This window comes from Chenopodium album, chromosome 6 (assembly GCF_948465745.1).
Source record: "Chenopodium album chromosome 6, dcCheAlbu1.1, whole genome shotgun sequence".
Taxonomy (NCBI): Eukaryota; Viridiplantae; Streptophyta; class Magnoliopsida; order Caryophyllales; family Amaranthaceae; genus Chenopodium; species Chenopodium album.
Window position 1 is genome coordinate 6,876,812 of NC_137839.1, and position 27,929 is coordinate 6,904,740.

General features: G+C 33.0%; 2 protein-coding genes across 3 annotated transcripts; both read right to left on the minus strand.

The window, feature by feature from the left end:
- Positions 1–1,164: 1,164 nt before the first annotated feature.
- Positions 1,165–11,555, minus strand: LOC145634443 (autophagy-related protein 18b-like). The gene is made up of 12 exons (XM_081685868.1): positions 11,127–11,555; positions 10,939–11,012; positions 10,340–10,413; positions 10,095–10,204; positions 9,225–9,316; positions 7,810–7,922; positions 6,356–6,475; positions 5,064–5,209; positions 3,860–3,964; positions 3,021–3,086; positions 2,331–2,723; positions 1,165–1,870 (listed from the first exon to the last, which is right to left on the minus strand). Exons 1-11 carry the CDS (start codon positions 11,183–11,185, stop codon positions 2,582–2,584), a joined length of 1,101 nt encoding a protein of 366 aa, XP_081541994.1. The 5' UTR covers positions 11,186–11,555; the 3' UTR covers positions 1,165–1,870; positions 2,331–2,581.
- A 1,357-nt stretch (positions 11,556–12,912) lies between these two features.
- LOC145635767 (protein CLAVATA3 INSENSITIVE RECEPTOR KINASE 3-like) lies at positions 12,913–17,752 on the minus strand. 2 transcript variants are annotated; one of them, XM_081687119.1, is made up of 11 exons: positions 17,450–17,752; positions 17,225–17,357; positions 17,038–17,109; positions 16,748–16,891; positions 16,582–16,653; positions 16,329–16,388; positions 16,094–16,197; positions 15,868–16,002; positions 15,426–15,770; positions 14,718–15,097; positions 12,913–13,737 (listed from the first exon to the last, which is right to left on the minus strand). In XM_081687119.1, the coding sequence occupies exons 1-11, from the start codon at positions 17,532–17,534 to the stop codon at positions 13,348–13,350; spliced, it is 1,920 nt and encodes a 639-aa protein (XP_081543245.1). In that variant the 5' UTR covers positions 17,535–17,752; the 3' UTR covers positions 12,913–13,347. The 2 variants fall into 2 exon arrangements, with proteins under 2 accessions (XP_081543245.1, XP_081543244.1); XM_081687118.1 differs by having other exon boundaries at positions 15,426–15,773; positions 17,450–17,750.
- Between the last annotated feature and the right edge of the window lie 10,177 nt (positions 17,753–27,929).

Genomic DNA, 27,929 nt, shown 5'->3' on the forward strand with positions numbered 1-27,929 from the left:
CGGGTCATTCTCAGGTTCAAGTCGGGTTCAGTTCAAGTCAATAATTTGAGGGTTATAATCAGGTTGGGTCATTTCCAAGTCGGGTCATTCTCGGATTCAAGTTGAGTTATGTTCAAGTCAATAATTTGCAGGTTACAATCCGGTCGGGTCAGTTCCAAGTCAGGTCATATTCGGGTTCAACTAACTATAAATAGATAATTATCATTTTAATCAAGGTAATTATTTCCTTTGACTATACTAGGGAACTATAGTCTATAATTTAGGAAGATAATTATCTCCTATGACCGTACAACAAATATATACTATATTTAACTCTTAAATTTGAGGATGATGGTCCTTTCTTTTGCTGGCCTGGACCGACTTGGTCTCCCTAGACAAAATGCTTTGATCAGCAATAATAAGGTGGTCTAAATTGCATTTAAGGTGATTTGAAATCGAGTTGGGGACAATTTGGGTTGAATTTAGGTCGGGTCAATAACAAGTCGTGTTGATTTCGAGTCGGGTTAGTAACAGATTGGGTTGAGTTTTTGGGTCGGGTTAGTAATAGGTCTGGTAAAATTCGGGTCGGGTCATTAAAAAGTCGGGTTAAATTTGAGTCAGGTCAATAACAAGTCGGGTTGATTTCGGGTCGGGTTTGTAACAAGTTGGGTTAAATTCGTGTCGAGTTAAGAACGGGTCGGGTTAAATTCAGGTCAGGTTAGTAACAAGTCGGGTTAAACTCGGGTTTTGACGGGTTAAAACGGGTTTGGGTCAATTTCGGTTCAAGTCGGATTCGGTTCAGGTCAATAATTTACGGGTTACATTTGAGTCGGATCATCTCCAGGTCATGTTTGGGTTCGGGTCTTACATATTCGGGTCTAGGGTTGGTTTCAAGTCGAGTCAGGTCGGGTTTGGGTCACCATTTTTTCGGGTTCAGATGGGTCGGTTAATAATCGGGTTTGAGTCTGTATTTCGGGTTGGGTCAACTTTTGACAGCTCTATCTCAAGGTTACAAAAGTGAATTTCTTACCAACTATACCAAGGGCCTGATCTCATTGACTGAACTGAGCTGAAATGAACTGAACTTATTAGAGCTAAACTGAACTAAACTTAACTTATTAGAGCTGAGCTGAACTGAATCTGATGACAACAGGGCCCAAGCCTTGGTTGGTACTCCATATTTATATTCGACAATTTCATGCTTCATAAATCTAGTGGCATTGTTGTATAATACTTGTAATGTACTTTATATATGCATGGTCCATTGTTCCCTGCATTTATGCAATAGCATACTCTTGCGTTGATCTAACGAGTGGAATAACTTTATATCACACGGATTTGTAATTTTTTTCTTTATTTTTCAAGACCTTACTAAGAAAAAGAAAAAAAAAAAAAAAAAAAAAAAAACAAAACAAAACAAAACTGCTCGCGAGTTGAGTATATTAAGTTTTAAGGAAAATAAAGTTCTTCATACAAGTACAACATTTAGTGTATCCAGCATTGGACAGAAGTCGCTGAACATACAATAATAGCTAAAAATGTAGTAGCTCTAAGGGAAGGAAGAAAAGCTCTAGACATCATGTTGTTATATACGAGTAATGTAAAGAGCGAAAAGGGTACTAGAATGAGCAGAAACATCTAGTAAAATACCCACGGCTCTACGAGTAGTACGGTTACCTGGTTGCAACACCAGTATGACGTACATTGTACACTTAACTGCTGTACAGAAACATTGAACTTTATGCCATTTTACAAGTAAGTTTACTGGAGTGAGTAATCAGCCACCCCTATCAATCAAAGCTATCAGATCAGATGCACACAGCAAGAAGATAGCAGCGACGGACAGTTAGCACGAACATGGCAAGTGCATAGGTTGTTTAAAGAGGTCAACCTAATAAAAAATAACAGTGAATGAGTTGTATGATCACTCTATAATCTAAACAGTTAAGAGAAGCACCAAAAAGGCGGTTAGGAATAACAGAAATAGCAGTGTGTAAAAAAAAAATCCCAACTTTGAGAGGCATCATTATCATATACTATAAACTTTAAAGAGTATAAAGAAACTTTTCAATTTTCATAAGCAGTTCCATAGCAATCTTCGTCGATTAAAGAGATCAAAATACAACTATACTTCAGTAACATATTTTCACAAATGCATTTTAATGAAGACGAATAAATTAACTAAAAACATTTCTCCAAATCAGCCAGAAATTAAATAAACAAATTCTCCATTTATTATCTGAATAAGATATTAACAGAATTCTATGTGAGTTTACCAACCTCACACAGGAATTGGAGATGAAACATGGGATAAAAAAGCATATATTATTCCATTTGAGTAGAAAGTTTACCATAATTAATCATCAGCACTTTTTACAGGTGGAGCCAGAGCAGCAAATCATCAGCCCTTACCAATCAGACTCCTCAGTTGCACACAACAGTATGATAGCAGTGACAAACAGACAGATATTTAGCACGAACATGGCATGTGCATAGGTTAAAGAGGTCGGCGATTCAACAGTAACAGTGAGTGAGTTGTATCACTAGTATGATCACTCTACAATCAGAACAGTTAAGGGAAGCACCAAAGAAGGTTCATGGTTCATGAGCCAGTAGTAATATCAGAAATTGCAGTCAACAGATTGTACTCTCGCTCCAATGCCCATGAGGACTCGTTCTTATGGTTGATATTGAATATGTATTCCCGGAAGTATCCATCATAAGTAACAACAGAAACAGTGGCCCTGCCATGTCAAAAAGATATGAAAGTGAGGAAGAGAAATAGAGAATAGCTTTAGAAAGATATTCATCACACCAAAATGTTGTATATTTCAGCCAAGATCTTTTAAAGTCTGCTACCAAAAATTGAGGTTTATTTGGTAGGGAATGTAGCAATCCTCAAGTTCCACGAAGCTGTAAGTTGTTACTCCGTATATTACAGAAATCAGAACTTCATCCACAGCCATAACTTGAGACTAAAAGTATGGTTATAGAGAAACAGACAGGAGGTCAATTTTAAAGATTTGACTCATCTAACTCACCTGAAACGGCATGTTCCAGAGCCAGAAGAATCGGAAATCTTCTCCACTTTGCGTATTACAGCATAACTGCAAAATACACTAACTTGAGAATAATTTCATACAGGAAATAGAATAACTTGTAATGCATGCAGAACATCCATGAATGGAGGAATTAAAGATGTAAATGACAAGTCAACAAATTGTTCAGGTTTTAAGATGAATGTTAATTTCTAACTTGTACCCAGAAAACATGCCTATTCTAATTAAGCAATGTTATGGCCTGACATTCCATGATTCAAGAAATAGGCTTTGCCAACACAAATTTAGTTCATCTCCTTTCAGCCTGATCCCATACAATCTGAAAATTGGGTAAGTCATATGACTCAAGCAACTATTTGAAACCTTGTTATGCCCTTCAAATGTTAAAAGTGGAAAGCAGATTTCTCTTGCTCTTTTGATTCAAGCTCAATATAAACAACTAGTTTCTTGACTAATTATTGCCATCCTTTTTGCTAATAGGTTTTTTTGCTATATCCTTAAATATGATTCAATCAGAGCAACGTGCTTATGAACTGAGTGCTAGGACAATTTTGAGATTAAGTAAAATACAATATAAGTAGCTTATAAATATTCAAAAAGGAGTGATGAGAAAGGTATTCACACACTTTACAATTACCGGACACATGTTAGTCTATTTAGTGTTGTTATCTCTTCCAAACACCCACATTCAAGATTCTTCCAATACCAAACTGATCTAATAAATTACCTAAGACCAAAATACATTGCACAAAAAAATAAAACAATTAATACAGCAGATAAACAAAACAATATACCAGAATATGGTCACACTAAATGTTCACCTTTTGACTCCTTCAACAACTGCGTTGTGAAGAACATGATGATGAGCTGGATCCAAAATTGAACTAGGAATCATTCCACCAATAAAACTACTTGAATTTCTACCCCTGAATACAGCAAACATCAAATCAAAAATAGGATAGTCTATATTAAAGCCACATACAGGAACATCCAGTAAAATAAATCATAATATAATGCTTCGTACTTTGTAATGGAACAAAATATTAGTAATGTAGAAATGAGGAAGAAGAGAATTTGGGGGAAATTTGATAGTTGATTGTTATTTAATGCAATTAAATTATCGAATGGGATTTATTATCCCAGTTTCTTGAGTGGTTGGATACTCCCTTCCTTGGAGACAAACTGATGCAAAATCAAATTACTCAGCAATTTTCTAATTACATTTCCTCTCACTGATCTCCTCTTATATAGATATTTTCTGACTTTCTTCCCTTGCTCGCCTTTTAACACCTTCCTCACCAAGCTAATCCTACCAACTATTTTTTTCATACCAATAGAACTCCTCTCTAAACTAGTAGTCTTTTACATAAGCTGAACCGTAAATTTAACTTAGACATCAAAAAGCTCCTTTCACCCTTCTTCCATCCCCTCCAAGACACACAAAAACAAGTGCCTGTGCACATAGGGAATCGAGGAAAAGAACCCTAATGCGGAGTACAAGGGTATAAGGAGGACAAATTGGGGGGAATGAAAGAAATTCAGTGCTAACATGTTACATTTGTTCTCCAGAATGACATCATTTAGTAAATGAGGCTACCCTAGTGGACTCCATAATACTGCAAGTTTTTCTGATTGTGTTCACCCTAAAGAGAATTCAATAAGATGCAAAGCACCATACAAGCTGCACAAAATTCATAGCAGACAGAACAGTAGATACAACTCAAAGACTACAAAAGCACTAAGTGACCTTTAAACAAAGCCTACATTCAGGAGGATGAAATACTTGGGTTTCAATAACATAAAAATTATGTCAATGCCACAACGGTGACTAAAACATTGTAATGTGGTAAAAACTGTCCAAACATTTGCAACACCAATGATTGAGCAATAGAAAACTCTAGAATTTGGATAGAGCTGTCACTAGAATAAAAATATAGACATCAATTGAAAAGCAAAACAGTTTGAGCACTGAAAACAAAGAAATGATGTTAAGCAACAAAAGAATCAAAAGTCATTCCAATCTACCTTTGATTAGAGGCAGCTCCAAGTATGAATAAGTGAAGAGAGCCAGAGGAACTTATGGCGGCAAGAAATTTAGGGAGCTGCATAAATGAACCAAAGGACAAGGAGAAAATTGTGGATGGATAGGCTCCCCTACGAAAACTGAAACACTGACAAGAAAAATAAATTAGGTTAGGCAAAAAGATTTATTTTGAGTATTATCTGAAAATTTGAAAGAGGAAAATTTAAGTAGATAGAAAAGATGGAATATTTAAGAAGGATGGACTAATCAAAGTCAGATTTCGGCAAGGATGAACTTCAAGAGTATCTCAGAAACTATCAGAAACTATAGATATAGTTTTGGATCTAACACAATAAGCTGCTAAAGTATTTTGCCTACTAAGAAGGGGAGGCTGCATGCAACATTAGATTGTAATGATACCATTTGTAATGAACCAGCATACAGATGATTGTAAAGAGATAGAAAGTGATATTGATTATGAAAGCTGTAAGTACAATAAGTTAAAGATAATTTTCAAGTATTCGAGACTTGACCCTCTCCCAAAGCTAACAAAATAAAAATTGAAATATTATAGATGCCTTTTCTCTATGCCTACTCTCCTTTATTTATTCTAAATCTAATGACTACTACCAATATAATATTATGCTACTCATAATGCCCCTTCTCTAGGTGGCTCATTACAGCTAAAATCACCACCAAAGAGTATTCACAACCCAACAGCAATGGTAAGGTACAACAGAGGTGCAGCAGTTACTTAATCATAAAGGAAAAATCTATACAGCCTGCTTCAAGTTTGTCAAGAAGTATAAAGATGTCACCATATAAGAGAGGGTGAATTGTGGCCTACTAGTTTTCAAAGAATGGATAACATTTACAATTCCTCTAAATGCTAATGTAAGATAATCCCAACTCCCACCAATCGACACACATTACTTTAAAGGGAGGACAATGGATGGTCTAGATAAATTTGGTAACAAGGTACACAGTGATAATATTAAAAAGCACAATGTTGAATTAAAATCATATTGAAGTGCAAATGTGCAAATATTATAATTCACGTGGGCAATATTGCTCATAACAAGCAACAATATTACAGGCTACTGTCCCTTGTAATTTAGTATGCATGTAAACGTATTGTAGATATAACATCCTAGAATAATATTTATACAAACAGAGCCTTTGTTTATTGCATTCTCTTAATGAGTACTTCCATGCATGTGACAGCCATATGACATGAATTGGCAAAGATAAGGACCTTTTTCCAAAAATGATCCTTGAAAATAGATAAAGTTACCTTAGTTCCTTCAGGTACTGTATGTACTCTAACCATGGTTCCTTGCTCTGATGCTGTCGCTAGGTATGTTCCATCAGAAGAAAAGACCATTGTAGCCAAGGGTGAAAGATGAGCATCTATCTGTCACAAACAATATCTTAATTAGAACAAAACCAAAGATTAAAACTTCACAACTGCTCGCTAACATAAATTTATGTTCTATTTTTAGTCTACTATTCTACATCATTATGGAAGAAGACATACAATAGACAGAAGCAGCCACACAAGGAAAGCAAGTCTAGAAGCTATATTGCACCATTGGTATTTTACAAACTAATCAATTTAGATACAATCAATGTCTAATCATATTTCAAAGAGGGATCTCAGCTCACCCATGTGTACATTCTTGTGCATTTCTCAACCAAACATTCTACTCAACAAGGAAAAAAAATAGCTGAGAAAGAAAATTTCATAGGGTCCCATCAGCCTTTCCCCAAATGAGTGGAAGAAAGCAGTCAGAACAAGTCAAGAAGATTTATAAAAAGCAAATGCCAACTATCGGCAGGAAAATGTTGGAATCCTATTACGTTGGTGATGCTGGTAAATGGCTGAAAAATAGTCCTATACTTAAACTACACAATTACTTAAATCTTCTTCATAAGACCAATCTTGAGATATTGCACAGATATATCTAAATGCACATTGTGTAATTTTGGGGGAGGAGGGGATATTATGGTAGATAGCAATGGATAATATTGAATTCACAAAAAGTTGATACTCTAAATGAAAACTCTTCACAGTGAGGTTAACTTTTAAGCAGGAATTTGCAGTACTAGAGTTTAGTTTGTTATAGATATGTTAGGTATTTCACATTATTGGGATAATGACTTTAGAAGCCAGGGTAGGAATAGGAAGACATAAAGCAATGCTCATAGCGGATAAGGATGTAATGCTTGTTCAAATTTTCCTTATACCTTTTCTTTTATTGCCTTTTTTCAAGAGGAGAAAGTCTAATGAGCAACAGAATTCAAGAGCTTTATGTAGCCTGTTTTCTATCATAATAGAATTTTTTTTCTTTTTTTAGAAGTTATCATAATAGAATAAATATAAGGAGAATAATGATAATCAAGGCTATCGTTGGACTTCCGTAAATCTTCCCAATTTTACATAAAGCACAAACAAATCCCAGCTTTGAGGGGCATCATTATCATTCAAAATAGTAGAAGTGTATAGACAAGGTTTTCATAAGCAATTCCATTACAATCTTCACCTCAGTCAGTTGGAGAAGTCAAAATACACCTATACTTCAGTCAGGTATCTTCACAAATGCATTTTAGTAAAGACGAAGAAAGTTAACTTGCTGGACAAAGATCATGTATATTTATAAAAAAAAAAAAAAATTCTTCCAAATGAGCCAGCAATTAAATAAGCAAATTCTCCATTTCAGACAGAAAAATTTATGTGAATTTACCAACCTCACACAGGGATTGGAGCTCCATAACATCGTAAACTAGCATGGATCCTTTGGTTGTACTTGCCGGAAGAGCCAAGAAGCAAGCATCCAAGATATGGGAGAATGCGGAAAGGCCTAAAATGAGAGAGTTCAAATATTAGACTGCATGATAAACTCTGAAAAGTTCTATTGTAACACACAGAAACCCTTTCCAAATGAAAAGGAAAATGAAAACACTAGGTCACAAAACTAGGCAAGTCAGTGTACTTCGTCTTGTACTTTGATCGCTTCCAAATATCAACAACTCTGACAATCTACTTAGTCTGCGGAACCAGAAAGGGTTATCTTTAAGTGACATTATTAAACCATTTTCAGAAAGATATACTCCCCCATTCCTAAGATACTTGCAACACTCGTTTTGTCTGTCTGCTTCCTGCATCACTTCCTATTTTGGCATGGGACTACTATTAATTTATTGTCTCTCTCTCTCACAAACACTACTTATGTTAACTTCATATTGTTTTTTTCTCATGAAAACAAAAAAAAAAAATACCCCATTTACTCCACTTGTATATTAGTTTATTCATTTCCATGTACTACCCACAAGCCTTCCAAAAACTATGCGCAAATAAAGTGTCGTGAGTTAAATTCACCCTTTATTGGCCATTGACATAACCTAGCCAAATTGGAGGTAAAAAAATAAAATAAAGTGATAGAGATTATTGGAAAGATAATCTTGTCATAGGTTCCGGATATATTTTGTGAATATTGTATTCTTACCTATCTTGTGTAACCCTTGTATCCCTATATATTTGATCAATGGAATACAATCCAATTAAGCTAAGGAGTTTTCTCATAATCTAGCATGCTATCAGAGCTTAGGTTCTAGGATAAATTTTTTCCTTCTGTTCTAGGGCTAAAATATGAAAAGAGATGGCTACCCACCACAGGCAAAGGATATTAAACAAAACATAGATAAAATGAATAGCCAAGGTAACTGTTCACATTTGTTTCAAAAAAAAAAAAAAAAGGGTAACTGTTCACATTTTGGCTAAGGTCTTTTTTTGTTTCTTTACTACCTCTCTCCCAAAATATTTACCAAATTAAAATTTACAACTAAAAATATTGTGAGCTTGAATTTATATTGAAGGGATCTAATAGTTTATATTGTTTTGGGGAAAAGGGGATAAAAACGTTTTCATGGAAACCTCTATATTTTAAGATGTTGCCTAGGTTAAACGCTTTTGGTCGATAGTGTCTCTTCAGCTTAATGCTAAGAGTTCTATGCAATATCCTTACTTAGAGAATCCCAGCATGCTTGTGAGAGACACATATTGGGTTAATCATATCATATCACATTACATTTTACTGAATATTTAAGACAAACTATGGATCTTTAATAGCAATAAATCAGAAATAGATCATCAGATCAATTACCTTTTGGATTTGGCACAGTATCAAGTACACTTAAAATCGCAAGACTATTGATATCATATATGAACACTTTGTCTTGCAATAGAACAATCAATCTGCAGTATATGATACATAAGCAAAAGAATTATGAGTACAGAACACTGGATTTTAGCATTGATAAGTCTTTTAATGGTTACTGGAATAAACAATAAAGATAAAAGATGTGCAGTTTTGGCTACATATACAAGTAATGGATTCATTGGCCTCCAAGGTACAATAGAGTTAGATTAGTAGGGAACACATGAAACTTCCAGCAAACAACAAAAACAAGGGAATGTTAAGGAACTAAAGGGTCAAAGAGCCAAAATATAAGGGCGTATAGAACCTGAACAATTGTAATAGGAATCACTGAAGTAGTCTATATATCAACATTACCCTAATGCCACTACATAAATTCTACAGGACCAAATGGCACAATAACCCAAGACAGAAGCACACCAACATAATCTGTTGGACATAGTCTTCCTTAACATACATTTAGGGGAAAGAAACAGTCATGAAAAATTAATTAAAAAAAAAAATTAATTAGTTGATGGGTTTCTCATCACATGCCAACTAATACACGCACAAACAAATATCGGCTTTCAAAATTGCAATTAGCTCCCAGTCCTTAGTCCTTTATGGTAGCTGCAACTATTTTTAAAGGCAACTTGAGCTCTAAATCAAAATAAGTGTCTATATGTTGGATAAGTGATAAACTTAAAATTACTCATCATCTTTGCAAAGTTCTAAATCTTGCATCCATAGCCTTTGAGAGGGAGGAGATGGAAGAAAAGGAAATTGTCACCCAAATTTCAAAAGAGTTAAAGTTTAGAAAAAGTTTAGGTTACTCACCTAAGCTTATTTAAACGAATAGCAAGAACTGAAGTCAAGAAGTTTAGTTCTTGAAGAGGAGCTCCAGTTGTAGTATTAAACAAACAAAGGCGGCGTGGAGATAGAGCTCGCTGAGTGCACCCGAAGGAAACAAATGAACTAACTAATTAGAATTATATAAAGCAGCTAGCAGAGTGGCAGACTGATAGGTCAATAACTTAGTAAAAGAGCTAAAATCATCTGTGTCGAAATTCAATGGAAATAACCTGTTCGCCAGCTCCAACGATGGCAAGAAGACTCGAACTGAATCGCATTTCAACAATGCTGAAAGCACCCATATCTAAAATATAGAAACAAGATCTCATAAGACTAGAGCTAAGCTAACATTTCATAATCAACAGACATAAACCTTTCCTAAATCAACCCTCTAACATCAATACATCAGAACCTTTCACCCCAAAACTAACATTAATAAGCTAAAAAAAAGCCATGTTTCTCTAACTCGAATATCATGCTCAATGCATAAAAATTTAAAATTTTGATTTTGCCAATTCTACCTTCTATACTATGTTACAAACATTCAGCAGCTAAGGGTGAAAGTTCGGTTTTCGTATTTAATAAGTAATGTTAGGCAATTGGGTAAGGCCGCCTACGAACCGAGATCATACCAGTCGCAAAATCTCCATTAAAAGTGTCATTAACATTGTTGTTTAAACAAGTTGTTGATATTCAGCAGCAGCATAATTCAAGATTAAATATTTAGCCAATCATATCAATTTAGAACACATAAATAAACTAATAATGCCAATAATTCTGAAATTTTAAACCATCGAAGATCAATAAACAACAAAGATTAAGAATTTACCCTTTTCATAGCATAGCCTGAGAGTTTCAGCATCAAAAATTTTGAACCCAAGCTTCGTCCCCACAGCAAAGCAACTTCATATAATCCAAAATAAATAAGAAAAAAAAAAAAAAAAAACACCCATTAATTTCAAAATACCAATAACACAAATCAAAGTATAACGCTGAAAACCCCAGAATTAAATTAACCTGTAATCCTGATTGAAAGAAGCGCAGAGAATTGGGTATGATGAATTTTGGTTTGCCATTGTCAGAAATACAGAAAGAAGAGAACTTGACTAAGAATTTTGGGTAATTGTAATTGAATCATAGAATACTGAAACCCAGAATCAGAAAACAAAAGAAATTTGATTAAAACAAGAGGAAAGATTTGGGTATGATGATAGTTTATTGGGCGATAGTTAGAAATTGTGAACAAAAATTAAATTAAATTAAATTAAATTGTGGGATCACGGATTACAGAAAGAGGTGAATGAATGAGGAAGATGATTGAATTAGTAAGATTCTGGGTTGTGAAATAAAATCAAAAACAGTTGGTGTTAAAAAGTGATGATTTTGACTTCAAATAGGAACATTATTTATACTGTGCCTAAACTAGCTCAATTGGTCTTGTGTGCAGGTAGAGTTTGATCACATCTCGGGCAACGTTCGGCTAAAACGATTTAATTATCGATTCGGCCCAAAAGATGGACTGGATGAGTAAAAAACAGACCGATGACTCTCATCGGTCTGCTTTTTACTTATTGGTCCGATTCAAAACAGTTTGGACCATACCAATTTGTTTAAAGTATGCTATTTAATTTTTATTTTTTAAAGAGTTTCTATACATTAATAGTGCTTTTTTTTTTTAATATTATGAACTATTTTATACGAAGTACTAAGGGTCTGTTCTCATTGACTGAACTGAGCTGAACTGAACTGAGTTGAACTGAACTGAATATTTTATAAGAGAAGGAAATTAGGAGCTGAAATGAACTGAACTGAGCTAAACTGAAATGAACTGAATTTCAACGTAAGAGAACAGACCCTAAGTAAAAGGATGCAAAGTATTACTCCGTATATAATTTGATCAAATTTTGGTCTAGCTTTATTGGTTCAATCTAGGTTTGATAATACAGCAATTGGTTCAATCTTCAAGTTTTAATTTTCAAATTTTAGTTCCGGTCTTTAACTAGTGAACGACCATGCTAATATCGACTTTTGGTCTAGCTTTATTGGTTCAATCTAAGTCAAAAATAGAGCAATTGGTTCAATCTTCAAGTTTTAATTTTCAAACTTTAGTTCCGATTTTTAATTGGTGTTAATAATGTCTCAAATAATAATAGCTTTCGTTATTAGTTACATTTACTGATTTTGTTTGTTACCTTTAACTTTTTTATCCCTCTTAAGTTTGCCCTATATTATAAACCATCATTTCCTTTGCTTCTCAATAAATGAATCAATTTGAATGAACAAGTTTGTTGACTCATTACTTTAACCATTAAAAAATCATGAAAAGTTATATTTTGAATATATACAATAAGATTACACAATACAATAACTATGAAAATCACCATATAGTGTTGTAGTAGAATATGTCAAAAACTCAAAATTATCAAAATGAAAGTGCTAAAAATTCTTAATATTGTGAAAGTCAAAGTGCTAAAAATTCTTAATATTGTGAAAGTCAAAGTGCTAAACTCATTAATTTTGAAAATCAAAGAAGGATCACCGTTCACCACACTACTAATCCGTATCACATTCACCATATTTGATCCCACCAATATTCTCTCGCGCAAATTCCACCCATTCTAATACAAAGTAAAGAACTTGATATAGATTACTAGGGAAATGATTTTGGCACACCAAAATTGATTGCATATCCTTATCTAAGAGTACAGTTTTCTATACTCTTAGGAATATCCTAAAATCAATTGGTGGTGTACCAAAATCACTTTTTAGCGTACGATTAATATGGAACAAGTAAGGTATCATCTGGAGCAAGAGAGATTTGAGCATAAGAATCAAAGAAAACGACAGTATTTGCACAAATTGTACTGCCACCAGATTACATCACACCAACCTACCAACCTACAACCAGTAGACGGCTAAAACTCAGTACTACTCTTAACAGCTTTTTTGACCATTATGTTACATCAACCCTCTCTCTACTCATTCTTACTACAACCAAAATAGCATCTTATACATATATTTTCCCAAATTATATTTACATTCACAAGTTATCCCAAACAAGAAACTTAATGCAGAAATTATATTTAAAAAAAAACATGCCTAAACTCTATATGAGTGAACTTTTTACACCTCTTTTCCAAATTAATTAATAATGTAGGACAAAAATTACTACACATCTTTTTTCTTTGTAGCTATGATTTTGTTTCATTTTATATTTTATTAATTTATTAGTTTTAAGCTATCTTGGGCCAGAGAGTTCCATGGCAAAAGAATCCAATGAATGCTCATCATCATCATCATCATCAAAACTTGCTCCAAACATGGTTGTAGGTGGAGGGTGATGAGGATCGGTTGGCATGCTCCCAGCACGCGACAAAGTTTTGTTGTTCGGGTGGGAGAAGCCCATGTTGAGATTGTCTTGACCGTGGGCAGCAGCCCATTTCTCCGCAAGTCCATCTCCCTCGAGCATTCGTACCACCTCGGACATTTTGGGCCGGTGGGCCGGCAAGTATTGGGTGCAAAGCAAGGCAACTTGAAGAATCTCTCCTACTTCTATCCTGTCATAGTTGGTCCCTAGTTCCCTATCAACTAGCATTTCCACTTTTTTCTCCTGCAGAATTTTCTTAACCTAAATGCAAAAACATGGCATGTATAAAGTGGTTTAGCAACAATTGGAAAAGAAAGTGAAGCAAAAGAAATAGAGACTAAAGAGAACCAAAACAAAATTGTGGGCTTGAGGTCCAATTATTGAGAAAAAGTAGAGAAAAAACTTATTACGGGTAAAAGTAGTACTCAGTATGATAAACAGACAAGGTTGCATACGTTAACATTCAAGCAGGACGGAGGGAGTATAAAGTATTTTTTTTACTATAACAAAAGATGTGATACACGTGTTTCGAGCAACTTTACAGCAAAGAAAATCCAGCACTTCGTGCAAGGAAGATACCATATAATCTTCTACAATTAATAATTGCTGATGCTTAGTATAAATAATCTCTAATCTTAAGAAACACAATCATTTGATAATACCCTATTCTGCTTCTTGAATGAATAGATTTATGTTTAAAGTAAGAACAAGGGGGATCCACATTATGTTTATCCTATAAAAGATATGTGGATTAAGAAGGGACCCATCTCCCTCAACGGCTTAGGCATTTGCTTTTGTTTAAGCATATTATAACACTCTCCAATATTGGAAAGATTTCGCAATCAACATGATGGTTGATTACTAAAGTGGTCAAATAATTATAGTGGTGTAATCATATGGTTTTACTACTAATACACGATCAAAATGACTGTATAATTATCAATCAAGTTGATCTCCCACTAAAAAGTTACTGTGATAATTAATTAAACAAACACACTTCTACATGGAATGTACACAACAAAATCTACATATGAGTATATGACCTATATACAATGTTATTAAGACTGGTAACTACGGCTATGTTCTTTTTACCTCAAAAAAAAGTTTTGGGATATACACGGTCATAAATATGGGTTACGCAATTTATTTGAAGTCGAGTTCTAATAATTTCAAATAAGGGAAAGCATGCAAGTGTAAAATTATGCAAGAAATTAAATCATAGATGAGCGAAGAGAACTTACCCAATCGAGCATTGCACCTTTCTGATTAACAGTCTTGCCAAATTCGAGTGCTCTCATCCCAGTAATTAGCTCTAGCAAAAGTATGCCAAAGCCAAAAACATCAGTCTTTTCAGATGACTGACCAGTGGAGAGATACTCAGGAGCTATGTGCCCAACAGTTCCACGAACAGCGGTAGTAACATGAGAATCACCATGGTCAAGAAGCTTTGCAAGGCCAAAATCGCCGACAATAGCTTCATAGCAATCATCCAATAAGACATTTGCAGCCTTAACATCTCGGTGGATGATCTTGGGGTCACACTGCTCATGCAGATAGAGAAGCCCTCTAGCTGCTCCTATGGCTATCCTTTTCCTCGTGTTCCAGTCTAATGGTGGTTTTCCTGCAATAAGAACGAAAGAAATACCTTCAATCGGCATATTGTTTGACGAGCAGAAAATGGACCCACATAGGTATATTGTATAATCACTATTTTAGGATAATTATACTCTTATCAATGATTTCAATACTTTCTTAGGGTTACAATATAATCATGCTATTGATCTGTATGGAATATATAGATTACCTTGAAAAGTGAAAAACATAGTATAATCCAAAACTACTGTATTAAAATGTAAAACTACTCAATAAAATGCAAGTATTTTGTACTTCTAGCTCAACAGTCTAGATACTTTAAAGAAACATGCAAGACATTTCAGTGTGTAAACAACCTTTTAGCCTTGAAGCCACACTTCCGTTGGACATGTAAGGATACACTAGAAGGCGCTCATGAGAAGTAGCACAAAAGCCGATCAAACGAAGCAAATTTCGGTGAACAGCAAGGCTGATCAGCTCCAATTCAGTCTGAAACTGTGATTCTCCGGATGTTCCACTAATATCCTTTAAGCGCTTCACCGCCACCATAGAGCCATCGGGCAACTTGCCCTTGTAAACATTTCCAAACCCTCCACTGCCAAGAATATTCTTTGAACTAAAACTGTCTGTTGCATTGTGAAGTTCTTTGAAGGAGAATGTCCTCAAATTACCCAATCTTATTGAACCAATTTCTTGTGTATCTGCTACAAAAATTAAAACACCCTTCTAAGAATGCAAACAAAACACACTTGTGGTTCAATATGGAAATAGAATGAGTCGTGCAAATTCGATCTTTACCATTGATCTTCATCATAAATCGACGGCGTCTCTTTTGCCTTCTCCAGTAAATGACCCCAACCAATAAGATAAAGAACAAGACAATGCTAAATGTCACTCCAAGTGCTATTGCCACTTTCTTAGACTTTCTCTTTCCTACAATTTTATTTAGATGCATAAAATAAGAACCCAATTCACCAAAACATCACAACTTTGAAAAGACACTTAATCATGCAATGGACATTACCAGGAGACGAACCAACGGATAATGATAGAGGTACCGGGACAACCAAACTCGAACAACCATCAGTAGTAGCTTTACTTCCACAAATCAAAGGGTTTCCCACAATACTATCAATCATCAATAATCAAAGAATAAGTACAATCATTAACAATCATAAACAACCAAACAAATTAAGCATGATTAAATAAAAGTAAGTAACAAAGAAAAGATCATATAGAAACAATCATAATATACATACTTGAATGTTCTAGTAGGAAATTTTGGTACAGGTCCACTTAGATTATTAAAGGACAAATCCCTACACAAATTCAAACCAACAATCATAAATAATACAAATATATCAGCCATTTGCTAAATCCATTAATCTATGAAAATGAAGGTTCAACCTTAAATAGGACAAAATGAAAACAAACAAGAAGATATAAAAAAAAAAAAAACTATATAATATACAAATATTATTCAAAATACACTAAGAAATGTAAATTACTCACAAGAAAGTAAGCTGAGACAAATTGGCAAGAAATGCCGGAAAGGCACCACTCAACGTATTATTGTTCAGCCTCCTGAATTACAGACAACATTAGAAACAAACACTAACTAAAGAACAAAACAAATTTGCTCATTTTTTTAATTTCTTCAATCCAAATGAAAACTTACAAATATTGGAGGCTTTTGGATTGACCCAAAGTACTAGGGACATGTCCAGAGAATCCATTGTTAGAAAGATCCAAGGTTTGAAGTTTTGATAATGAGCCGATTTCCGGTGGAATTTTGCCGGAAATGTTGTTATTTTGAAGTAATCTACAAAACCCATATCACCAAAATTATTAAAAATTTCAAAATTATAAAATACACCCACTATTAATTGTAAAAAATATGAATTTTTTTTTAAAATACCGTGCACGTAGGCTCGAGAGAAACCCGAGTTTATATTAATGATTACTTACACTTGTCTGAGGTTAGTGAGGTTTCCAATTGCCCCAGATAATGTTCCTGAGAGAGATTGGCTTGGAGCTCCCCTGTTTTATACACACAAAAAAAAAACAGAGGAATTTATTAATTTAGTGACATTTTGAGCATAAAAATAAGATTAAAATTAAGAATTAAAAAATGGGGTTGAAGAAATAAAATTACAGGCCAATGACAGAATTATCAGAAGAACAAGTGATCATAGCCCAACTACAAGGATCAGCTGAAAATTCATCCCAATTATTCAAAACTCCATGAGGGTCATTCAATTGATTTTTGATACCAATTAGTGCTTCCACTGTCAAAAAAATCCAGAAAAAAATAATGGGTTTAGAAATTAAGCAAAAACCCAGAAAAACCCAGAAAATAAAATTGTGAAAAAAGATTTACCTTCAAGATTACGAGGCTCATAAGAGAGAGAAAACTGTAAGAAAGAAGACAAAAAAAGGAAGAAGAAGGAGAAGAAGAAAGCCATTATTGTGTAAAGCTTGAAGCTCTTAGTAGCAGGAAATGAAAATGATTATGTTGTTGCATTTCTTACATAGCGTGAGAGAAAGTTAAATCAAAGCAAAAAGAAAAAGCTAACAGAAAATAATTTAAATAAATTATAAAAAACTAAATAAAGAAATACTCTGTTTTTTTTTTTTTTTTTAAATACAATCTCTCTTTATTTTGCTTTCTCTTTCTTGGTTTGTGGGGAGTGTTTCTCTTTTTCGTGGGTCGTTTTTTTCTTTTTTCAGTCTACCTTCTTTTTTTAGTGGTATCCCACATTAAAAAGAATTTTTTTTTTTTTTTTTGACAAAACACAATAAAAAGAAAATAAAAGATACTGTTGATTTTAAAAAAAAAAATTAAAAAAGTAATTGAGATTAAATAAAAATTAGGAAGCAATTTAAGTTTACTTGTGATTTACCTAATTACGCACCACTAAGTAATTAAACAGTCAATAACACAGTATTACTATCAACCCCGTTTCTGAGATTTTGGTGGCCCAGGGCAAAGATACAAATTGGGGCCCTAATTAACAAATAAATAATACAATGTTAATTTTAAAAAATGGGTGTGTACTTTTTTTCTTTTTTTTCTTTTTTTTTATTTTTTATTTTTTATTTTTTTTTATTTTTACAGATACATACTATGAAAATTTCCCTTGTTGCATCTTCTATTCTTTCACCACTCACCAACACCCACTAACCCATACAATAAAGCCACCTTTACTAGTTTACCTTAAACCCACCATGACACCATCACCTTATCTAACGTCTCTATTATTTCTCCAACTCCTTCTCACTTCACTCGACCCCACTACCATCACCACTCCCTAACCACTAAATCACCACCTCAAAGACCCCTCCTGCAGCAACATCTCCACCCACAACCACCAAGTATAAAAAATACGAAGCACAAAATAGTAGAAACAATTTTTAAAGGGAAATCAACCAAATTACATAATTATATATGAATAATGAACTTACAAACTAATCATTGCCTCTTTGGTAACGGTTCAAGACAACCAATCAATGTGATATTTTTTCCCCCAATTTTTTGGTTCTTGAAATCATTTATACATATAAATGAAAATTTAATGGAAAGAAGAGAATTTGATGAGTGATGGAGGACATGCTGAGAGGTTATATACAATTAGATTGATGCCCATTGAAAATTAAAGAGTAAAATAACCGGTAATTAAAATTTTCAACTTCATTTGAATGGAATTAATTTGACTAGAAATTGGGAAGAGATACAGTTTTTTTGGAAAGAGAATCAAATTATTCATCACTTTGGAAAGTGAATTAATTGGGCGGATAATCACGGAAGAAGGAACCATAAAAAACATTTGATATTCTTTTGTATTGACTTTGCTTGTCTTATTTTTTTTAATTGGGGCCTTATCTCATAACTGAACTTGGGCTTTTCAAGTTGGGGCCCAGGGCGGTTGCCCCAGTAGCCCTGCCTTTGCTACGGCCCTGATTACTATTGTAAAAAAGTATAGAGGTTGCAAGCATGTCAATTAATTCATGATCAAGTCCGGTCCATTCGAGTTAAGTTATGCTCTGTTCGGCTAAGATGTATTTCAATTAAGATGGAGTATGAATTTGGTCTTTTATGTTTATTGATCACGCAATACGAGTATTTATTTAGGGCATGTTCTCATTGACTGAACTGAACTGAACCGAACTGAACTGAGTTGAGCTGAACTGAACTGAACTGAACTGAACTGAACTGAAATGAATATTTTATAAGAGAAGGAAATTATGAGCTGAGCTGAACTGAACTGAACTGAATTTCAACGTAAGAGAACAGGCCCTTAGTACTTTTAACAAAGATCAATTCCAACAATATTATGTACTCGTATTTGTTTTCAAATCAATTGGAGCTCTAAAATCGACAACCTAATTCTTTTATTGTTCGAGTGTAAGGCATATGATTTAGGGCCTATTCATTTCAATTAAATTTCAGTTCAGTTCAGTTCAGCTTCTAAATTCCATCTCTCAAAAAATATTCATTTTAGCTCTATTCAGTTCAGCTTAGTTCAGCTTCAATCAGTTCAATTCGACACAGTTCAGTAAATGTGAACAGACTCTTAGTAAGATGACATAAGTTTGTTGAGTAATCCATATACAGTGCCAACATTAAGGGTCTGTTCTGATTTACTGAGTTGGGCTGAACTGAATTGAACTTATTAGAGCTGAACTGGCATTTTATGAGAGAAGAAAATCAAGAACTAAACTGAACTGAATTTATTAGAGCTAAACTAAACTGAAAATAATCTGAAGAAAACGGACCCTAATAATCTAATCAGCTAAACACGATATATTATGACGATTAGCAACTAAACAATAAAATATATTACTTACAATTTACAAATAAGACTTTTTTTTCCTTTTTTGTAATGAATTTTGGTAGTGCAAAAAGTGTGAGCTGAAAAATTCACCTAACACCAACAGAAAAATACGACCAAGCAAGTGTGACTGTGAAAAATGAGGTGGGAAATTGCTTGTAGTAGACATAACAGGAAGATCAGTAAAGAGCATGGGCTGATTTCAGAAGGGCTACAATTAGTCGAGGCCTCTTTTGTTCTGTTTTGCTCTTGTCAGTCAGTAGTCTGTGCTTCAGTGTATAATTTTCACACCCAATTCTCATTTCTACTCATTTGATTTGATTTGATTTGGGCTTTCTCATCTTCTTTGCTTTCTTTGTCATTTCCCATTAGGAATTATGGTCTTTGAGAAATTTTATGTGCGTAACGTTAACGTTGGAGCCCTTAGAGGGGTCTAGTTACACGAGGACATACACGTACAAAAACGAACATGAATACGGATATGGATATAAAATAGGTACAAAATATGTCCAAAAAAAAAATAGCAAAAAAAATCATGGAGTAATTTATAACATATAATTAAAAGGAAGATTTTATGAAATTTTCAATAAAATGGTAAAATTTAACCTAAATATTCAATTAGAGATGAAAAAATAGCATTACAAATAAACCAATAAAATGAAAAAACTAGAAACAAAATACGTCAAAGGTATCCCACGAAGGTATGTAGACCTAGTTAAGGATATGTATCGGGATGTGTCAACAAATGTGAGGACATGCGGAGGGTTGACAAAAGATTTCCCTATTACAATCGGATTGCATCAAGGGTCTGCATTAAGCCCTTTTCTTTTTGCAACGGTTCTAGATGAATTAACTAGACCAATTCAAGATGAGGTTCCATGGTGTATGCTGTTCGCAGATGATATCGTTTTGGTGGATGAGACTAAGGATGGGGTTAATGTCAAGTTGGAGCAATGGAGGCAAAGGTTGGAATCTAGAGGGTTTAAGCTAAGTCGGAGTAAGACTGAATATTTGGTATGTCGTTTTGGCACTCAGAGGGGGACAAGCAATGAAGTGGTGAGTTTGGATGGAAAGGATTTGACCATGAGTGAATGTTTTAAGTACCTAGGGTCGATCATCCAGAAGAATGGTGACATTGATCAAGACGTGACCCACAGGATTAAGTCAGGGTGGCTTAAATGGAGAGCGGCCACGGGAGTGTTATGCGACCGCAGCATTCCCTTAAAGTTGAAGGGAAAATTCTACAGGACTGCCATAAGACCAGTGTTGCTCTATGGTACAGAATGTTGGGCTTCTAAGAAAGAGCATATTAAAAAGATGGAGGTTACGGAAATGCGCATGTTAAGGTGGATGTGTGGAAACACTTTAAGAGATAGAATCAGAAATGAGGTTATTCGCAAGAAAGTAGGTGTGGCGGGCATTGTAGATAAATTAAGGGAAAATCGTCTGCGTTGGTTTGGACATGTAAGACGGAGACCCGAGGGTGCACCGGTGCGAAGAGTGGAAGAGTGGGACCATGGAGGGATTAAACGAGGAAGAGGGAGACCAAAGATGACTTGGTTGGAAGGAGTGAGGAAGGATATGAAGTGCATGGATTTACGTGAGGATGAAGTTTTGGATCGTAAGGGATGGAGGAGAAAGATTTATGTTGATGACTACACGGAATAATCAAATTTGGTTCATGTTAGCCGACCCCACTTTTGGGATTAAGGCTTTGATTGATTGATTGATTGATTGATTGTAGCTAAGTATTTATTACCCATAAAGTATGAGTAGACATGTAGGGCCTCTGGGCCTGTTTTGATTGACTGAATTGAGCTGAACTGAACTAAACTTATTAAAGTTGAACTGAACTGAATATTTTATGAGAGAAAGAAATTAAGAACTGAACTGGACTGAACTGAAAATAAGCTGAAGAGAACAGACCCGTAGTGCCCACATAGCCTCATGCATGTGTTATGTGTCCAATACAATTACACCGGCCAATTGAATTTGATTACTCGTACGTTATTACTAGACTTCATAAAATTGATTCGTATTTCAAAATTATTGTGAATTTCAAACTAGAAAGCCTATTTTAACTCAATTGAACTAATTATTTAGTCTTTTCATCAATACCAGATTTTCATTAGGTTTTTATTTTTTATTTTTTATTTTTTATTTTTTATTATTAAAAGATTTTTATTAGATTATAATACTAAATTTAATGACTCATCACTCAAATAGACTTGGAATAAATATATACGGATAGCTACTTATGTTCAAATTAAACTCAACATAGTGATTGACTCATAACCTATAGAAGTTAGTATCGGATATTGTACGAAGTATATCGGTTTTTCAATATATAAGGTCAACAAGGACATGATCAAGCTTACCCAAGAAAAGAGGGGAGAAAAGAGGGGGGGGGGGGGGGGGTGATCAAGCTCTTTACTTGTTTAAATTTACTTATTTTGGGTTGTTGGCCAAGTTTTAAGGTCATTTAATATTGATTTCACGTGGATCAACCTTAAACTTGGTACCAACAAATTTATCAATTCAGTTAGGTAGGTTCATCAGATTAAGTGTTGTTCTCTTCACTCTTGTAGAAATGTTCAATAAAAATAGTTTTAATTAATAGAAGTAAAATTTTGTAACTTCAAAGAACAAATATAACTGAAAAATTAAAAATAAATTTTAATTAGTAAAATGCATATTAAACAACATGCATTATTAAATAATTATTAATCAATGTATAAAACTTTTATTTAATAAAGATAGAGGTGTAGCAAAGCTCTAAGCAAAGCCAATGATTGCCCATTTAAGGTGGGCATCAAGAGAGAGAAAGAAAAAAAATATTAAAAAATTCAAAAGATGATACTTTAGGAGAGAGAAATCTAATGACCAGGTCATAGCCATGACCATTGGCAAAGGGTGGGCAAACAATATGTGTGTGCCACTTGTCACGGTATGAGTGGACTATTTTTTTTTTATTATTTTCTTAGTTAGTGATGAATATTATGATCATAAAAAATTAGAGGGCAACCAATGGGTATATGTGGGCATAACTGGGCATGGTGATTGGGCATAGATGAGATGGAAGAGAGAGATATTTTTTTGATGACCACCATTGATTTGGGCAACCATTGACTTTGCTCTAATATTACCACACAAAATGACAAATAATTGTACCAACATTTAAAGTTATTGTAATTGATTGGTAGACTACTTCTAAGCATTATTCTCACCTACTCTAAAGCCTAGACCATGTGAGATTTTGAGAACGTTCATTTACATTATTTAAATAGAGTAGTACCAATTTTTGTACCAACAATCATGTGTGAAATTTTATTAGAAAATATAATATTTAAAAAATTATAGGGTATATTGTTATTATTATTATTAGGCAAATGCTAACGAACGTCCCGGGGGCGTTGGATAAGCTAGTTAATAGTAAAAAGATTAAATTAAAATTAACATTAATTACACCGATCAACGCGTGATTTTGTCATGCTTTTTCAAATTAATACCACTTTAGGTAAGATTTTAAATGCTTATCCAATGCCCCGGGGGTGTTCGTTAGCAAGATCCTTATTATTATTATTACTATTACTATTATTATTATTATTATTATTAAAATAAAACAAAAAAAAATGTACATTTACAATTGTAATGAACTCTAAATATATTCATTAACTAGGTTAGATCCCGTGCCATGCACGATTTTTAATTTTTGTCACAGAGTATCAATTTAATTTTTTTAAAAATCTCAAATCAAGCTACTTAATTTTTTTTTTTTTTTTTATCTTTTTTTAATACATATTATATTGCTTCCTTCTATTTTGAACCTTGATGGCAATTTATCTATATTTCAAACCAAGTTGAAAAATATATATTCATGATTTTTTTTTACTATAAATAATCATTATATTAAAAAGTAATTACTAATATAGGAATTTATTTATACAAAGATATGGTTAGATATTTATGTTTATAAATATATTATTCTACGATTATTTTCCCTAAATTTGGAAGTAAATATTTTGCGTATATAATTTATCAATTTTTAAAAGTTTTATTTTTTATTTTTAAAATTTAATTTTAAAAATATATACTAAGGACACACAAGAAGATGACACGTTTTATTGTTGGTGTATCTTTTAGGGACTGTTCATATTTACTGAACTGAGCTGAACTGAACTGAACTGAACTGAACTGAACTGAACTGAAAAATAAAAATGCATAAAACTGAACTGAACTGATTAGAGCTGAATTGAACTGAACTAAACTGAAAATAAGTAAATATGAACAGGCCCTTAGTATATAGTTATTGATTGATTATTATTCAAGATTCTAAAGCACACACAATTTCTTAAACTATGGGGCAATGCTTTCCTAATGTATGGGGGTAAGAGAATGAGAAGCTATTATGTAAGGCTTGCAATAATTTTGTTAATTTTACTTTTGAGTAACCATGAATAATTGAACATAGAAGTTCATATATCCAAATCTTGATCAGAATACATTTAAAAAAAAAAAAAAAAACCATTCGATGGATTGAGGACATTTTTTTTTTTTTTATTAATTCATTACCATTGTTTTTGAAATTTCTTATAATATTTTCTTATACCATATGACAAAACAAAAGCTCATGATCAATAAAACATGTCAAATTTTAGAACTTTAATTAAAATGAACATAAACACATACTAAGTTTTTTAATACAAACCTTTTAAAAAACAAGTTATAACAACTTTTCTTCCAATACTTTTGAATTTTTGATGCAATGATACACATGACTTTTGACGAGTGCAAGGTTTCAACTAACAAATATGCATAAACCTATGGTCTATTGTAAAGATTTCCAATAATCCATGTCCCCATATGAAACTTTTATTTTTTCCTTTAACGATTTTGCCACATTCGTATACACATATCAAAGTAAAAGCAAAGAGTTTTTTCAATTATATCAACGTCCATCCATCTTTTATATCAGTCATATTATTCTTTAGAATTGAATAAATCTAAATTTAAATTACGATAACTTCAAAAGATCTTTTTTCAATTCGTCTTTCCATCTTTTATATTAGTCATATTCTTTATGATTGAATAAATCTGAATTGACTTAAATTTAAATTACAAGAAATCCAAAAGATCAAGCAATTATACACTATGTACATAATTCAAACTTTGTCCCATTATCTAATCTACTCAATTGCATGTATATATATATATATATATATATATATATATATATATATATATATTTTCTTTTAGTAATAAGCTCCCAACAAGAGAAATTTACAAGTCTCATCATTGAAGGGTATCAAGTGAAGTTCCAAAACAAATCCATTCACAATAGAAGTAAAGCAAAGACCTACTTAAGTATTACGAGCTAAGCTAAAGGCTTGTTCTCTTCATATTATTTTCATTTCAGTTTAGATCAGTTTTTAATTTCCTTCTCTTATAAAATATTCAATTCAGTTCAGTTCAGTTCAACTCAACTCAATTCAGTCAATCAGAACATACCCTAATTTAAACCTATCACACATGAATATGTTGCCTTAAACTTATCAATAAGAGCATACTCTTATATAGTCGTATTTAGTTGTATGTATAAAACTATTAGCCATTCAAAGTTTGAAACTAGGCAATCAAAACTAATTTAACTAATAACCATCACTTGGTTTCTTCATACTCAAAAAGTTGAAGATTTGTTAGATTTCCTTTCAAGTGAGGACAAGCATGAAGCATATCTTATAATCTTATTATAGTTCCTAGGAATTGGCACAAATTAAAGGGGTGTTTAATCCAAAATCCGACCGTGCAAATCTTGCAGTATACCTAACATACGTTGAGGGGGGCCTTGGAATGCGTGATTATATTCTAGTCTTACCACCTCCACACTTGGTGCCCTTATTTAACTTCTGTAAAGCTATAAAGTTTACACTCAAAGATGGAAAAAAAGAGAAGGGAACCCAAATTACAAAAGAACCCCAAAAGTTAAAGGACACAACCCCATTACCCCAATACGATTATGAATGAACACTTTCATACTTTGTACTTTGTAGTGCTAAATTAAAGTTAAAGCTCATTGACTCCTGCCTTCCCTTTTTCTTTCTCAGCCGAAAGCACTCCCATCCATAAAAATTAATTTGTGTAAATTATATATTTTGTAATAAATATTCGATAATGAACTAGTACTCCATATAAGAAAAATGATAGATGCGTCTCCTAAAAAAATTAAAAAAAAATGATATGCGGAGAGTTTTTTTTTTTAGATGCGGAGATTAAAAATTAAATATTGTGAATTATATATTAAGCACTAATTTAATATATCATATTGTCATAAAATTTATAGCTTAGGTATATAGGAAGTAATCTTAACAATATACGAAGTATTAACAACTTGTTTTACTTTATATACTAGAACAAATGTACTCCATGATTAAAGGTCTGTTCTCATTGATTGAACTCAGCTGAATTGAATTGAACTGAACTCAACTGAACTGAAATGAAATGAATATTTTATAAAAGAAGGAAATTAGGAGCTGAGCTGAACTGAGCTGAACTAAATTTCAACATAAGAGAACAGGCCCTAAGTTTGCTACACGTACAATATTAGTTCTTATATATCTAGGATACTGTTAAGTACAAAGTTATATAAAGGCCTAAAACTAAAAGTCATTTTTTTTTATATGGTATACATGTGGACATAAGCTTGACTCGCCTATCAAGTTTAAGTTGTATAACGAAAAAAAAACCCATATGAATTCTTCAATTAACTTTTAAATCCCCCTCCATTCCCTTAGAGCTTTGATTATTTGGACAATTTTAGACTTGAACTCGAATCTCAACCCTAGATTGGAGCACCAAATAATTTAGCTATTCAAGAGTCATACATTCTCAACTATTGAGGAATGAAAAAAAAAAAGCACCATTGCATTATCTTTTCCACCCATTTGAATAGAGCTATGCATACAAAAACAAATTGCAATTTTATGGAATACCTTTAAATTCTTAACTCTTAATCATTTGTTTGTACAGTTAACGCATTATAAATAAAATAAAGGACAATGTCTAAACTTTAGAGACACTAGGAACTAGATAGGATGAAAGTCTAAATCGATTGATGGCCTAATATCCTAAATTCCTTAGTAATTGACTAGAATAATCGTAAAGTTTGTCACTCAAATTAATATTTAAGAAAGAATCAAACTTATTCTGCACTATGCATGCACTAAATTGAGTATCCAAATTTTTTTAATAATAGTGCACGATATTGCATGCTTAATTTCTTACATTGATAATTAGATTGATCCCAAGAATAGAACAAATTCTAGATACGTTGATATATTAAAGAAAATACTATAATATAAGTTGACTTTTTATTTATTATTACGAATTAGTGAATTACTCCATGCAAATTCCTAACCTAAGCTACTATTTGTTGACTTTTTATTGATTCTAATCCTCTTTTAATGACCATTGAATTAGGTTTATGGTTCTTTCAAATCGATATAAAACTTTTTAATATATTTTGTTTGACTAAATGTGGTATATAATCTGTTACAATGAAAGCTTGTATAGGCTGTTCTGTTTTGGTCTAATATCTATCATGTTTGTTGAGCTGGTCTAAGAAAATAAATGTTGATCTTAATTTTACACTAGCTAGTTTAAAGAAAAACTTACAAAGTGATGAGATCTTGTTAAGTTCCTTATTTAATGTACTTTTTTTTCTTCAAACATTTAGGTTTTATAATTTTTATTATGTAGTACTTCCTCTGTTCTTTTTTACTTGACCTGTTTCTTTTATCACGTTTGCCAATACAAAAATTTAACGGTCAATAACTTTAATTCTACATAATTAAAAAATATAAAAGTTATACATTATAATAGTACTTATTGAGACGAATTCAAAATGATCCAACGTGAATATGTTTTTCCTTACATATTATTCACAAAACACGGTCAAAGGAGGGGTGGTAAATAGTGTAAAAGTCAAAACGGGTCAAGTAAAAAAGATCGGAGGAAGTAATAAATAAAGGA

Bases quoted from the DNA above. Each gene is read 5' to 3' on its own strand.
- LOC145634443 (XM_081685868.1), bottom strand. From the start codon at position 11,185: ATGGCAAACCAAAATTCATCATACCCAATTCTCTGCGCTTCTTTCAAT. The intron at 7,923-9,224 runs GTAATTGATCTG...CTCTCATTTTAG, and splicing joins TACTGTGCCAAATCCAAAAG to GCCTTTCCGCATTCTCCCAT. The intron at 6,476-7,809 runs GTTGGTAAATTC...TGTTTGTGACAG, and splicing joins AGCTCCAATCCCTGTGTGAG to ATAGATGCTCATCTTTCACC.
- LOC145635767 (XM_081687118.1), bottom strand. From the start codon at position 17,534: ATGGCTTTCTTCTTCTCCTTCTTCTTCCTTTTTTTGTCTTCTTTCTTA. The intron at 17,358-17,449 runs GTAAATCTTTTT...TTTTTTTGACAG, and splicing joins TGAGCCTCGTAATCTTGAAG to TGGAAGCACTAATTGGTATC. The intron at 15,098-15,425 runs GTTGTTTACACA...TTCTTATTGCAG, and splicing joins TGTGGCTTCAAGGCTAAAAG to GAAAACCACCATTAGACTGG.